The sequence below is a fragment of the Narcine bancroftii genome, chromosome 4, assembly GCF_036971445.1.
Source record: "Narcine bancroftii isolate sNarBan1 chromosome 4, sNarBan1.hap1, whole genome shotgun sequence".
Classification (NCBI taxonomy): Eukaryota; Metazoa; Chordata; class Chondrichthyes; order Torpediniformes; family Narcinidae; genus Narcine; species Narcine bancroftii.
The window spans coordinates 238,595,254-238,609,992 of record NC_091472.1 but is presented as its reverse complement, the minus strand read 5'-3'; the positions used below and the strand labels follow the sequence as shown (position 1 = coordinate 238,609,992).

Below are 14,739 nucleotides of genomic sequence, written 5' to 3'. Positions count from 1 at the left end.
TTTTTCTCCAATATTGCCATTTCTATATAAAAATAAGCAGTTGTAGTTCAATGTTAAGCCTAGCAATCCTTTCTGTAACGACAGATGAGGCTCTCATTATTACCTTATTATTCAGGAAGGAGCGCCAGTGCCTACACTTCATAAGGAAGTTGAGGAGGGGAAGGCTACCAACCCCCATCGTGACAACATTTTACAGGATCACAATTGAGAGTGGCCTGTCCAGCTGCATCACTATGTGGCATGGTAGCTGCAAAGTATTGAACCAGAAGTCAATACAGAGGATCATCTCAATAGCTAAGCAGATCACTGGGGTCTCCTTTCCTCTTTTGATAATATTCATCAAGAATGTTACTTAAATCGGGCTCAACAAATTATTGAGGAGCCTTTCAACCAGCACAGAGTATCAGGAAGAAGGAGCTTTAAAATTAGGTCTGCCCAGCGAGGAAATAGCTCCTTCCCACAGCCTATGAGATTGATCCGTGACTTGGGTGGCCACATTCCATTCTCAGAGCAGTATGGCACATATTAAAGGCTGAGGCTTGGCCAGGATTTCCTTGGTAGTAGAAATCCTGGGGCTTGCTCAGGTCAGATGCTTGACTGCAATTAACAATATTTTTTGCCACTGAGGTGGGGATATCATTAGTTTTTAAGCTTGGTGTGTTAGTGGTTGTGATTTTTCAAGTCCTTACACACAAAAGGAACTGAACATTGATCTGGAGGCAACCAAGATTGGAAGAGCAGCATGAGTTGTGGAATCTACATTGAATTCATGAAGAGCATGGGGCTACATAGAATGAAGTGGCTTAAAGAAAATTGTTTATCAATGTATGCAGCAAAGCCACCATTCTCAATATCTGCTGTCTGGAAAGTGACCATCACCAAGTCTGGGATATCAATAAACAATCTACCTTGCTACCATCCCATCACCTTACTTGTAAGAACTTTGAAGATTCTGGAATCTCTCCTTATGAAAAGATTGAATGATCCTCAACAATATTGATGGTCAAGTTTTATACAGATCGAAGCAGATTCTGTCTTCTACCACTCACATTGATGTTAAATTCGAGGATTGCTTGAAGATAGAAGCCATGTTACTTCTGAAGTGACGCCCCGACAGTCTGCTTAAACCCCAGGAGCCCGAGATCCGCTGCTGCTGGCACCGGGACCCCAAGGTCCATGGTTAATTTGGCTCAAAAAAAATTTAGGATAAATGAGGATTTTGGATATCCTCAGTTATTCGAAATTAATATTTCAGATAACTGAGGAATTCAGAGAATCCAATTTTGGATAATCAGAGTTTTACTGTAATTAAATATTAAATTATTTGGAATTGTTCAAAAAACCTTTGCCTGTGAATCTGGTTTGACTTACAACTTGACACACAATGTTTTACGCTGATGATAAAAATGTCTTCATTATTTGTTCAGTCTTGAATTGATAAACATTCACATTGAGGATAAAAACAAATAACATCATTTGAACTCCATTTAAAAGTGCAAAATAGATCTGTATTCTTTTAATGGTTTAATAGTTTGGTCTCTCAATTAAACATTTTCAAATTTATAATGTGCTTCTTCCTTTCTAGAGTTTTTGTGTTCAGCAAAAAGAACTTGTAGAGCCAGTCTTGCATTTACTCTGTTACAGTCCAATCCAGCATAGTAATTGTTGTAATGGTCAAACCAATTCTACTATATTATGGTCACTACTTCATTGTAAATCCTTAACCACAAGTTCTCTTTTTAATTCTTCCTCATGAATTTTCCAGTGTTCCCTGTCCCTCGTGTTATGGACCCCAACCCTAGCTCTGACCATAGATGTAGCCCACAGTCCAGACCCCCACCTCTGTCCATATTCCCTGTTCGCACTGTGGAGCTCCAGCTGACATTCCAAACTAATGAGTGAGCCAGGTGCTGAACTATCGGAACTTCCAAACATTCAAATGCTGGATTATGGGAGTTGTGCCTTCTCTTTGTTCTACTGTTATTTTATTTGACTATTTATGAGCTCTGTAAGCATGTTTGGGCAGTTATGATGAATAGCCATTTCCATAACTTTCAAGAGACACATTTCACTAAAATTGCATATTCAATCAGGTACAGTTAGGATAACTTTCAGTTTGGTAATCCATCTTAGCAGAAGCATTTTCATCCTGTTGAAATCAGACAAACCTGATAAGAGATGGGCAGTCTTCTTCAGCAAATTACTATAAACCCTGCTGCAACAACTTGGAATTGTGGAGTTTATTTAACTTAGTAAAACATCTCATAGGATTTCAGGGGAGCAGCATCAAACCAAATGTGACAGATAGGAGATGTTAGGATGGTTGACTGAAAATTTGATTGAAGAAGTATATACAAGGGGACATAGAACTAGGACATAAAATCTGACTCTCACGGAAAAAGTTTAAAAAGAAGTGGGGGGAAAAAAGGACTTCTCTAAAACTTATTTAAAAGACTGTTAATAGTCTAGAGAAAATAATTAAGATGCCTCCAAAAAAAATAACTATATTGAAGAAATAACAGAGCAAATAACAGGAAAAGCAAAGAGAAGAAAAAGAAGGGCCTACCTAGATGAAGAAGCCGGGACCCGAAGTGAAGATGTCTCTCCATATAAAGAGAACCTCCAAGTTGGCCTCCCAGTGGTCAGCAGCCCCTCTACATCAGCGGGGGCGCCGGAATGAACTTGGAAGGTCCCAACTGCCCATGCGCGAGTGAATGGGAGGCCTTTGAGGTAATGTTCAGAGGCTCTTCCAAATGGGCTATGAAGACATCAGGAATAATTTCGGAAGAGGAAGAAATGCAAGAAGAAACTGACGGGAAAGATGACGAAGAAGCAGAAGATGACCCAAGATCAGAAGAATTAATAGAAGAAGATGGGGTGAGAAAGAGAACTAAAAAGATTAGTAAATTTATGTCCTGTTAAAATTATTATGGAAGAGTTAAAATTAATAAGACAAGGTATTAAGAGGTCAGAGTTAAAGGTTAATACAGTGTGTGAAATAGTTAAAGAAATACAAAGAAAACATCAAGAGATAGAAGAAAAAATTCAAAATATTAATGTGGAGTCTCAAATTGTTCATAGACGGGTGGACAAGATGGAAGATAGTTTGGATGCTATGGCAATGAATAAACAATTGTCTGAGAAAGTATTCATTAGAGAATTTCAGCTGAAGAAATAATGTTAAGATTATAGGTCCTGAAAGAAGGGGATGAAGATGTTAAACAATTTTTACAACGTTGGATCCCAGAGACTTTGAGGCAAAATTATTTTCGAGGAGATACTGAAATAGAAAGGGCTCACAGAGCTCTAAGGCCTAAGCCTTCGCCAGATCAGAAACCAAGACCTATTTTGGTGAAATTTCTCCAATACCAAGTAAGAGATAAAAATTATAGAACTGGCAGCAAAGTAAGCTAAGGAAAGAAAAGCTCCATTAGAATTGGGTGGAAATAAGATTTTTTTCTACCCTGATATGTTTTGAAGTATTGAAAAGAAGAAAGGATTTTTAAAACTCACTGTGGAAGAAAAGGTCTAATTTTATTCTACGTTACCCTGCAACTTTGAAAGTGTTTGGGCATGGTGTTCCAAATAGATGCTTCACAGATCCAGAAAGTGCTCAAGAATATGCTGACCGGTTACCAGATATGTGTCAGGATTTGATTCAGCAGATGGACATTTGAGGACATTATTATTTTCTTTGGATGAAATATTTGAAAAATGTTCAGTAAAGATGTTAAAATGAGTTTGAATTTTTCTAGGGAGCCAGAGTTAAGCTGATTGGTTTCTGCCAAACTGTGAGCTTTTTTGGTGGCCTTTGCCACAACCCATAAAATGGAGGGGGGAGAGTAGCATTGTCTGGGAAACTCAGGGCAATGTTAAAGGAGGGTTTTCTTCTATATTTCTTTATTCTTTTTCTTTTATTTCTAACTTTGCTATTATTCTTATAACTGGATTTTATAGGTTAATCTTATTTAGAATGTTTTTGTCATGGGAGATGACAGGGAGTGATGAAGGGAAAAGATGAAAGATAAGTAAAGGGCTACATTTTATGTTTTAATGTTCATGGGCTTCAGAATCCAATAAAGAGGAAGAGAATTTTAATCAATATTAAAAAAATGAAAGTAGATGTTGCTTTTCTTCAAGAGACACATGTAATTGAGAAGGAGCACCAAAAATTAAAGAGGGATTGGGTGGGAACAGTGATAGCTTTGCATTTTAATACAGAAGCAAGAGGAATAGCTATTTTGATAAATGAGAATCTTCAGTTGGAATACAAAGTGTAATTTTGGATCCATTTGGTAGGTTTGTTTTGATAAACTGTCAAATTTTCTCTGAACAATGGACATTATTGAATATATATGCACCGAATGCGGACGATGGAAAATTTATTCAAGTAACATTTTTAAACATGGGTGGTGTGGATCAAAATGTTTTAATAGGGGGGAGATTTTAATTTTTGTCTTGACCCTATTTTAGATGGATCTACGAGAGTATGGTAAGGTCTAAAGCAGTCAAAATAATTCTATTAATTATATTAATTTATTTTAGAAAGAATTTCTTAAAATAGCTAGGAAATGTGTAACAGTGTCATTGGAACTTTTTTAAAAAACACTTTATTTCTGTTTAGAGTGTAATATAATTTTCTCTGTTCTTTACATTAACATTGTATTATATTGTAATTTTTTATTAACTAAAGTTCTATGCTTAGCCTCGGAAGGTGATTTTTGGATTTCCTTTTCCAATGAAGTTGTATTTTTTTTGCATTTTATCTATATCTTTCATGTATTCCTTTTTGAGCTTCAATGAATAACTTATAATTTGTCTTCTTCAATAAGCTTTCAAAGCATTCCAAATAACGTACATATCTTCAATGGACTGTAAGTTAATATGACAAAACAATTGAATTTGTTGTCATATAAATAAACAAAAATATGGTCTTTTCAATAATAAAAATTTATTCTCCATCTTTAAACTGAAGGTTGTATTTCTGAAAACTTTAACTCAATCAAAAGAGGAGAATGGTCAGATATTAATCTAGATTTATAATCCACACCAATCACTCTTGATCGATTATGGGTAGAAAGCAAAAGGAAATCAATTCGAGAATATGTATCAAACCTGCTAGAATAAAAAGAATAGTCCCTGTCCTTGGGATGCATTCTTCACCGTATATCAATTAAATTAAAATCTTTCATCAAAGACAACAATGATTTAGCTACCTTTGACTTCACTATAGTTTTTGAAGCTTTATCCAATACAGGTTTCAAACAAAAGTTAAAGTGTCACCTGCCAAAATATTTTCATGTACATTCCCCAAATTTAAAAAGGTATCCTGAATAAATTTCTGATCATCCAAATTGGGTGCATAAATATTCAATGAGGCCCAGATGGTATCGAGAAATGCGTAATTGTATTCCTCTGGAAAAGATCACTTATAATTTAAGGAATAAATATGATAATTTTTTTTAAATTTAGTCTCCATATATACAATCTATCGGTGTTATAAATATATGAATATTATTTAATTGTAGTAGTATATAATTATATAATTAATCTGGAACTTCATCTACTCCTTGGCGCATGCTCTTTCTATATATTTATATATAATATATATATATTTCTATCTATATGTGTGGTGGTGCACATCCTCATGGCAAACTGGCCCCGCTTTTATCGCCACGTGGCGGGACAGCCCTGGGGAAATGGCGTCATCAGAGGTTTCTCTGTGACTCCAGCATCCCTTCCAGCCCGTACCCTGGGCAGCGATTATGATGTCACAATGCACCAGGTGACTGACCTCATGCTGCCCTTATAGGGGCGTGCTGAATTTGGATAAAAACAGTCGTTAGCGACCCTCAATGTGGTGGCCGTGTCTCATTAATTATATAAAACACATACACACACACACATATATATAGATTTAGAATGAGTTATATTTATATAGAATTAGAGTTAGTTATACATTATATACTTCACTTATGTAATTAATTAGTAGGTGTATATATACCTACTTATATATACTATAAGTTTTAATTTTAAAATTATATCCAATGTATTCTCTATTTTTTTCGTTTTTTTCTCTCTCACTCTTATGTTTTCTTTTCTCTTTCTTTTTTATTTTCTTTTCATATCTGTGGGATTTTGGAGTGGGAGGTTGTGGGTGGGGTGGAATGGGTATATTTTCAATCTATTGTATTTGTATATGATCTTAATATCATGTGCACCAAAGAAAAGGTACAAGGACTGCCTAAAGAAATCTCTTGGTGCCTGTCACATTGACCACCGCCAGTGGGCTGATAACGCCTCAAACCGTGCATCTTGGCGCCTCACAGTTTGGCGGGCAGCAACCTCCTTTGAAGAAGACCGCAGAGCCCACCTCACTGACAAAAGGCAAAGGAGGAAAAACCCAACACCCAACCCCAACCAACCAATTTTCCCCTGCAGCCGCTGCAACCGTGTCTGCCTGTCCCGCATCGGACTTGTCAGCCACAAACGAGCCTGCAGCTGACATGGACTTTTACCCCCTCCATAAATCTTCGTCCGCGAAGCCAAGCCAAAGAAGAAGAATATCATGTAAAAATTAAAATGTTTAAAAAAAAGAAATATATACAATACTTTTCATTTGTAAGATCTCATTGGTTGAAAAGTGGCTACAATGGTCCTGTGTAATTTCAGGTTTGGCAGCACTTTAAATTACCATCAAAGTATGTCGGCACAAACCTATGTAATTGGTGCTTCACAAAATCATGAAATGGCTACAACATTATAGGAGGCCATTGAGCGAGTCAAGTCTGTTCCAACTCCATATATGAGAAATCCCACTTGTTCTAATTCTCCACTCACTTTCCTGGTTTTAGAAATTATTTCAGATACCCAGGCAGCTTCTTTCTGAATGTTGCCACGAATAGTAATCCCCACCACTATCCACTCCAGACGTCAGCACTTGCAGCTATTAGAAATAAATCCTCATTATGTGGAACCAAAAGTTTATCTTATTGTCTCAGTTGTTTAATATTTGGTTTTTAGCAAACTTGATGTGGGGCTTCTTGTTTTACCAGGCACAAAGACTTTGGTTGTCCATGGACAGAATGAATGTGATATTCCGACACAACTTCCTGTGCATGAAGATACGCAGTTTGAAGCTGTCCTCAAGGTAAAGAGGGTTGACGTTCTGTTAGTGATCATTGGAGTTATCATTTCACGACAAGATTGTTATAAGTAAATATATAATAAATACTTAAATATTTGCTGCATTTAAAAGAATGCCTGTCACTGATACATATGCATTGTATCCTTTTTTCTGTCCTTATACACTGATCGTATTTCACTTTACACATCTTAAATTAAGCAAATACCGATTAAAAATATAAATAATTAAGTTTCAACTTATCAAATATTCACTGCTTTAAATTTCTATTAGTGTTTTGTACGATACTTATAAATACACAAAAATTATGATTCTAATTTAGATATCTTTAAATAAATTTTAAACCCAACAAAATATATTTTGCTGGACAAAAAAAATCATGATTAAGGCCCACAACATTTTGTGACCAATGACCTCACTGCAAACTCTATTTTTAATTTAGCAGAATTGGCACTTTCAACAATGGAAAGCAGAATGATTGAGTTAATATTTTGCTTTGACGACCTTCTTGGTCTGAGTAACCACCTTACTCTCCATTGCATCCATTCACCAGCTTAAGTGCAACCACCATAGCTGAAACTGCTTGTAATTTAATCACCTCCAGCCGGACATCTTGGGAGGGCCAGATTGTGTTTGGGGCCTGATCTGCATATGTGTGTGTGTGTGTGTGTGTGGCCCACACCACGATTTAATTTTGATCAATGAACACAAAACTGATCATTTTAAATGAACAAATGAAATATTTATTCCAGTTTCTTGCTGCTGGTGACCATTTCCAGAGGGCTTTTGTGCATTTCTCCTATTCAACATCAAAAGAAGTCACCCTCTTTCCTGTTCCCCTGGTTCATATTAATTGTAATTGTTCTATCTGTCACATTATTTCCTTCTAGGAGTGCTTGGAATTTTTTAATATCCCTGAAGCTCAGTCAAACCATTACTTTTTGATGGATAAACGCTGGAACCTAATACATTATGCTAAAGTAAGGCTGATCTATTTTGCTTCGCAAATACTAAATGAGCTGATTATTATATGTAAAAGATTGTAAAGCAGGAAAGCAACTTAAATTCAATAGTAATTATACTTTGACTGTTATTTGACAGTGAGTCAAATATTTTGCTGGTTGAAATATGCTTACAATATACAAAAAAAGCCACTCACTACTGAACATGCAACCTCCGACCCTCTCCAACTTAATTTACATTTTTGATCACTGGCTACTTTGAAGGACGACACTGGGAGATGCAGTGATGAAATGCCAGAAAAGCCAGCATCTCATGAATGAACTGCAAAACAATATTGAGCTAGAAAAAAGCAAGACATGGCCAGCCCACCTCTGATTACCCTTACCATTGCACCTTCTCCATCATCCTTTCCCTCCCACTCCTACCTCACCTCTTCTCAGATTCCCCTTTGGCTCCCAGTTACCATCTAAGCTGAAAGTGTTGGCCAGAAAAGGGGAGGTATTATACCTGCAACTTGCTGTCATTATTGCAGTGGAGCCCAAGGATAAATCTCTTCCTTGATGTTATGGTCATGGTAATTTGTGCAACAGAACGATTAATTTAAAATCCCTGGCAATATTTTTCATGTTATTCCTTTCCTTACTGAACAATGCTACAGAACGTCATCTGTAATCATTATACGATGCATGTCCGATGTAGATTCTTAAGTATTGATCCATGTGAAAAACAAAATTGTAATTGCAAGGCATTTTGTCATATGTCTCAGATACTCCACAATGCCTGTTTAACCAAATTCCTCAAATTACAGTTACTATTGAATTGTTTACTGTCATGTGCACTGAAAATCGGTTTAAATAAAAACATTGCTTTGCGTGTGATCCAGGCAAGCTGCTCATATAGCAGGTAGCACAATACTTAATAAAAAGATAAACAACAGTGTAGGGAGTAATTGTTACAATGAGTCGAATAAACTATGAGCTTGCAAATACTGGAGAGTGACAACTCAGCATGTTGCACAGCAATCGTGGAAAATAATAGTCAGTCACCGTTTTGGGCCTCCACCTTTCATTAGGAATGCCAAAAATCTAGCAAACACCCAAGTAAAAAGGTGGGGGGTGGAGGAGAGGGGGGACGAGCTCAGTCCTGCATGTTATAGGTAGATACAGATGGGAGGGAAAAAGTGAAAGGAGCTGATAGGTGATTGGAGAAGTGGACAGAGGCTGAGAAGGATGCTCTGACTGGCGAAAGAAGGGAAAGGGAGGGGGAGCTGGAGGAAGGAATATGTGAGTGATGGGCAGGGGAAAGACAAGAAAAGGAGTCAGAGAGATGAGGGATATAGTGTTACAAAAACATAGTACAGGTTGTTAAATACAAATAAATTGCCAGTGAGGAATGTAGAATACAACTGTTCTGTACACAATAAGATCCCACAAGAGAAAATTGTCTTTGTTTTTATTGTTTTTGATTGAATGATTTTTGATCAGAACTTTGGAAAGTGAAATTTTGAATAATGCAGCACCGAAAGATATGGGCCGAGTTCTAGTTCAGCATTTGATATGACAAATTGCATTTTTAAGAATAATCATTTCTCAGTACTGGATTGGAGTGCCAACTTAAACTAAATAATAAAAGCTGGTAAAGTGTTGTTGTTCAACAGTGATCCAATTGAGGGAAGCATATGCAGAGAGATTGAAGCTTGGATGTTTCTGGAATCAAATCCCTGGCAATGTTGTAGATTGGCCCGCTTGGTTAACTTGTTTTGAATGTTATGGATGGTTTTGCTTTTATAGACCTACGTACGAGACATTTACCCCTTTCGACGATCAGTCTCACCACAATTAAATCTTGTCCATATGCTTCCAGCCAAAGGACAAGAACTCATCCAGAAACAGGCAAGTAGAAGATCAATGTGCAGAAATATAATTTGGAATCCTTTACTCACATTTTTCATTCTCCATTATCCTACATTTTCTTCAGAGGTTTATCACCTTTTTATTTTTTAATGATTCAGCACGGTGGAAGGCCCTTCCGGCCCATGAAACTCACATTGCCCAATTGCACCCAGTTAACCTACCAGGCTGTACATTTTGTAGAGTGGGAGGAAACTGAAGCACCTGGAGGAAACCCATGCAGATCTCAGGGAGAACGTACAAACTCCTTACATACAGCACCAAATTCAAACCCAGATTGCTGGCGTTGTGCTAATCGCTGCACTATATGTGCCACCCTGCACAAAATATTTAATTATGCAAAATGGACTTAATACATTTCAAGACAATGTTCTACTCTTACAAATATGTAACTTCATTTATCAGATTGATTGTAAAGTAGCCTAAAGCTTAAATCCATATCACACTGTTGATTGAAACAAGAAAGTCTGCAGATGCTGTAATTGTAATTAATACACAAAAGTGCTGAGAAACTCGGCTGGTTTCGCAGCGTTCATAAGAGGCAAAGATATATAACCAATGTTTTGGGTGTTTCAAATAAAGTTGCTTGTGTATCAAGAAATCTGCTCCATTAATGACTACATTGGCACTGCCTCCAGTACCCATAATCAGCTCAACTTTATCCATTTTGTTGACCTCAGATTCACTTAATCTCCCATTTCTCAATCTCTCTCTCTCCATCTTGGGAGACAAACTCTACAGATATTTTCTACAAGCCTACCAACTCCCACAGATACTACGACTACACCTCTTCACTGTCCCCATAAGGATTCTATTCCTTTCTCTCAATTCCTCCATCTCGTCAAATTTGTTCCCAGGATGAGTTCTTCCATTCCAGAACATCTGAGATGCCCTTCTTCAAAATCATAGCTTCCCCTCTACTACCATCAACTCAGCCCTTATCCATATCTCCTCTATTTTCTGCTCATTTGGCCTGGCCCCCTCCATTCCTAGACACGTAAGGATAGTATTCCTTATGTCCTCATCAACTCACACCCTCCACATTCAACATATTATCCTTCACAATTTCTGCCAACTACAATGTGATATCACCACAAGACACATATTCCCCTCTCTGCCTTCTGTAGGGACCAATCCTTCTGTGACTTCCTTGTCCACTTCGCCCTTCCCACTAATTTCCCTCTTGATTCCTACCCCTGTAACCGCAAGAAATGCTCCACTTGCTCCCCATGTCTCCTCCCTCACGACCTTTCTCACCACCATTCGTACGGCCAAACAATCCTTCCATGTGAAACAGCACTTTAGTTCTGAATTTGCAAATGTCACCCAAGTCTCTCTCTTTCTCTATCCCTCAAGTCTCTCCTTTTCCCTATTCCTCTGTCTGTACTCCTCCCCCTGCTCCTTCCTCTCTCCTTTCCTCAGTTCCTCCCATCCTGCTTTGTGCTCATACCTTGATGAAGGGTTTAGGCTTCAGATGTTATACTTCCTTGCTGAGTTTCTCCAGTGCTTTTGTGCATTGCATGATTATAATGACAACCTGATCAGAAACACTTTTCCTATTTGTGTATCTCTGTGCCCCAACTGAGAGCATCATTTACCTATACATTTAATCGTGGTGAGTATTGTTAGTTCTGGCAGAATTATTTTCTTACAGCAATGCTGAGCCCAGATTGTTGGTCTACTTAAGGATCTCATGAATAAGAGAATATAAGAGAATGCTGAAGGCACGTAATTGAAGTAAAACAGGGTATTTTTATTTAAAGTAAAGTTGAATAAAATCTATTTGAGTTGAAAAGGTCTGATATGAATATTTGAAAGATTAATTCAAATGAGCTGTGAATCTCATTGCAAGAGGCATCAATCAACATTTATTAGGTATGTTCAAAGTAAATTGTAGGTTTTTTTAACATTATAATTAAAACTTTCATGATTATCCAGGATCTCGCAATGCGAGGATATTTCTTGATCAGGACTGAAAAATCAACACCAACTAATAATCTTTCTTAAAATACGAGATACTGAAATGCTGAATGCAAACACAAAATATTAGAAATAAATAAGAGGATAGGTTGTGTGGAGAGAAAACAGTGAAAATTTCAAGTTGATGACTTTAAGCAATATTTGAGTTCAGAGAGGCTTTCATTGATTGAAAGGATGTGTTTTGAAACTTGAAAAGTTCTATTAGTTAACATAGACCTGAATAGATAATTTGGGAATTCACAATATTAGAACAAGAGTAAGGTTTTTTTGTCCAATTTTAAAGGTAGTTCTTAAATTGCCACTTTTCTCCACAGTTTTTGATGTACTCAAAATGCTATTTTTGTTAAGTCCTTGTGAGACAATATTTGGAGGATTATTGTAATGAACTATTCTTAAATATTGGTTTTAAAACCTATTGTCTGGGTTCGAGTTCTTCCTGCTGCTGAGCCCAAATTTTTAGGTGAAATAACTTTGGGAGCATACTGGCATAATGATTTCTTATTTGCTGAAGTCACCAACCTTCTTGATATTTTAAAAGAAAAGCATAACATCATTATGTTAACATTAAGAAACAGATTGTAAAAACACATTTTATCTTCTCATATTTTAGCTAATGCTGAATATATAATTTTAAATAGATGTTTACACGAAAACTGGAGGAGCTTGGGCGAGTGATGTTTCTGATGTCACTTACTCAACACATGCCTGCTGTACACAAACAATCCCATGTGTCCTTGCTGCAAGAGGATCTCCTCAGATTACCATCATTCCCTCGCAATGCGGTTGATGCAGAATTTTCCTTGTTTGCTGATCATCATGGTAAAATAACTTCACCAAATGTCAAATTATGTAATATTAATTTTCAAGCAACTATTTGTTTTCTTACTTCATGGTTTCAGTGAAACATACTTAATTTCAGAGCTGATGAAGATTCATAATGGTTGTTTAATTTGTTATATCTAGGAATTATTTTTATTTTAAAGGAACAGCTAGCTTTCAGTTTTTGAGCTCTTTCATGTGGATAGATTAAGCTCTTTACTTATTCACTGAACCAATGTTTTGGGTGTTTCAAATAAAGTTGCTTTTGTATCAGGAAATCTGCTCCATTAATGACTACATTGGCACTGGATAGTGTGGAGGTTTGAAATAAAATGTCCTTATGAAAGACAGCTGCATGTCATGAAATCTTTCATTATTTTCTCAGGTAAAGAGTTATTTGGACTTGATACTCTTCACAAGAGCATGTGGATCAAACTATTGGAAGAGATGTTTTTAGGAATGCCAAGTGAATTTCCCTGGGGAGATGAGATCATGCTATTCCTCAATGTGTTTAATGGGGCTTTAATTCTTCATCCAGAGGACAGTGCATTGCTTCGACAATACTCTGCAACAGCAATTAACACTGCAGTGCACTTCAACCATCTTTTTTCATTGAGTGGCTATCAGTGGATCCTTCCTTCCATGCTTCAGGTAGGTTTATTTGAACAATTCACACACACACACACACACACACACACACACACACACACACACACACATGCATATAACGTGCATAAAATCATAAATTCTGTAAAATATTTTTTGTATAATACTCATATAACATGCGGGTATAGTATTCTAAATTCCAATTGGCAAAAGCAATTTGCATTTAAATGGGTCATGAGGCAAAGCATAGTTAATTTCCTACAATTAACACTCAATCAATTTTCCTCAGTGGTGTCAATCACCCTTTATATAGATGATATCCTGCTACAACACATTAACAAACTTTGGAGAGGAATCAATTAAATAGATCGAAGACTGGCTTCAGAGTTGAGAAGGATTTTAATTCTAATGTCTCAAATAAGAGCTGCTTGATATGTTAATCTCCTCCCTCAGGGATGGCCCGGGCCTGAGCAATTAACATTGATAAAGGTGCAGTGCCAGCCAGGATGTCCCGATGATAGGAAAACTATGGCATTCAGTACAAAGAGAAATTCCCAAGATCAAAATTTACCACGCCTGCTATAAATTGTGCTCATTTTTTCATTGTCGCTATTACATTTTCACGCTGACTATAATATTCCCACGTCTGCTATAAATGGCTGACACGTCTTTCCCATGACCGTTATTAATTGTGCGTGTTCTTTCAATGCCACTATTGTATTCTCACGCTTGCTATAAATAGCTGTTTGAGTTTCACATGCCCGCTATTAATATGTGCATTCTTTCAACATGTAAAAATATTCTTGTATAGCGCACACATGCATATAACACTCAGTGGGGGGGGGTTAACTGATTTGTAAAATACGGTTGCCTGTAAGTGAGTTGGAGAAATTTTATTTGCATAAATCACATAAAAGTTTGAGGAAATGCATTACACGGTTAAACTAGAAATACTGCGGATGCAGGTCATACATCATCCATTGGAAGTAAAGGGTAACCAACAGCCCCTTTTCCACTGGCATCCCAGTTAATTGCCCATGCAGTGTTCCAGGACAGGAAGCCCTTTGTGCCATTTCCACTGGGCTACTTTTAACTGGGACACTAATTGCTTTTCCATGAACACAACTCATCCCTGGGGATCGGAGAGTTCTACCTTCAACTGGAAACGGGTGACTTTCTGCTGTCACTTTTCCATTAATTTTATCAGCACACACCCATGTCAGCAAATGCCAGGGATATGAATAGGAGTAGAGGCAGTTAATCCCTGGTGTGAAATTACAGCATTTGATGCTGGCGTTAGGACAGTATTCCTTTTCC

At 37.1% G+C, this 14,739-nt stretch overlaps 1 protein-coding gene across 1 annotated transcript in view; it reads left to right on the top strand.

The window, feature by feature from the left end:
• LOC138761753 (protein unc-80 homolog) overlaps positions 1-14,739 on the top strand; it is a 335,004-nt gene that overhangs the window by 234,024 nt on the left and 86,241 nt on the right. Inside the window, 5 exon segments of the mRNA XM_069934449.1 lie at positions 7,056-7,150; positions 8,035-8,124; positions 9,898-9,999; positions 12,636-12,816; positions 13,202-13,467. Coding sequence (XP_069790550.1) covers positions 7,056-7,150; positions 8,035-8,124; positions 9,898-9,999; positions 12,636-12,816; positions 13,202-13,467 — 734 coding nt within the window.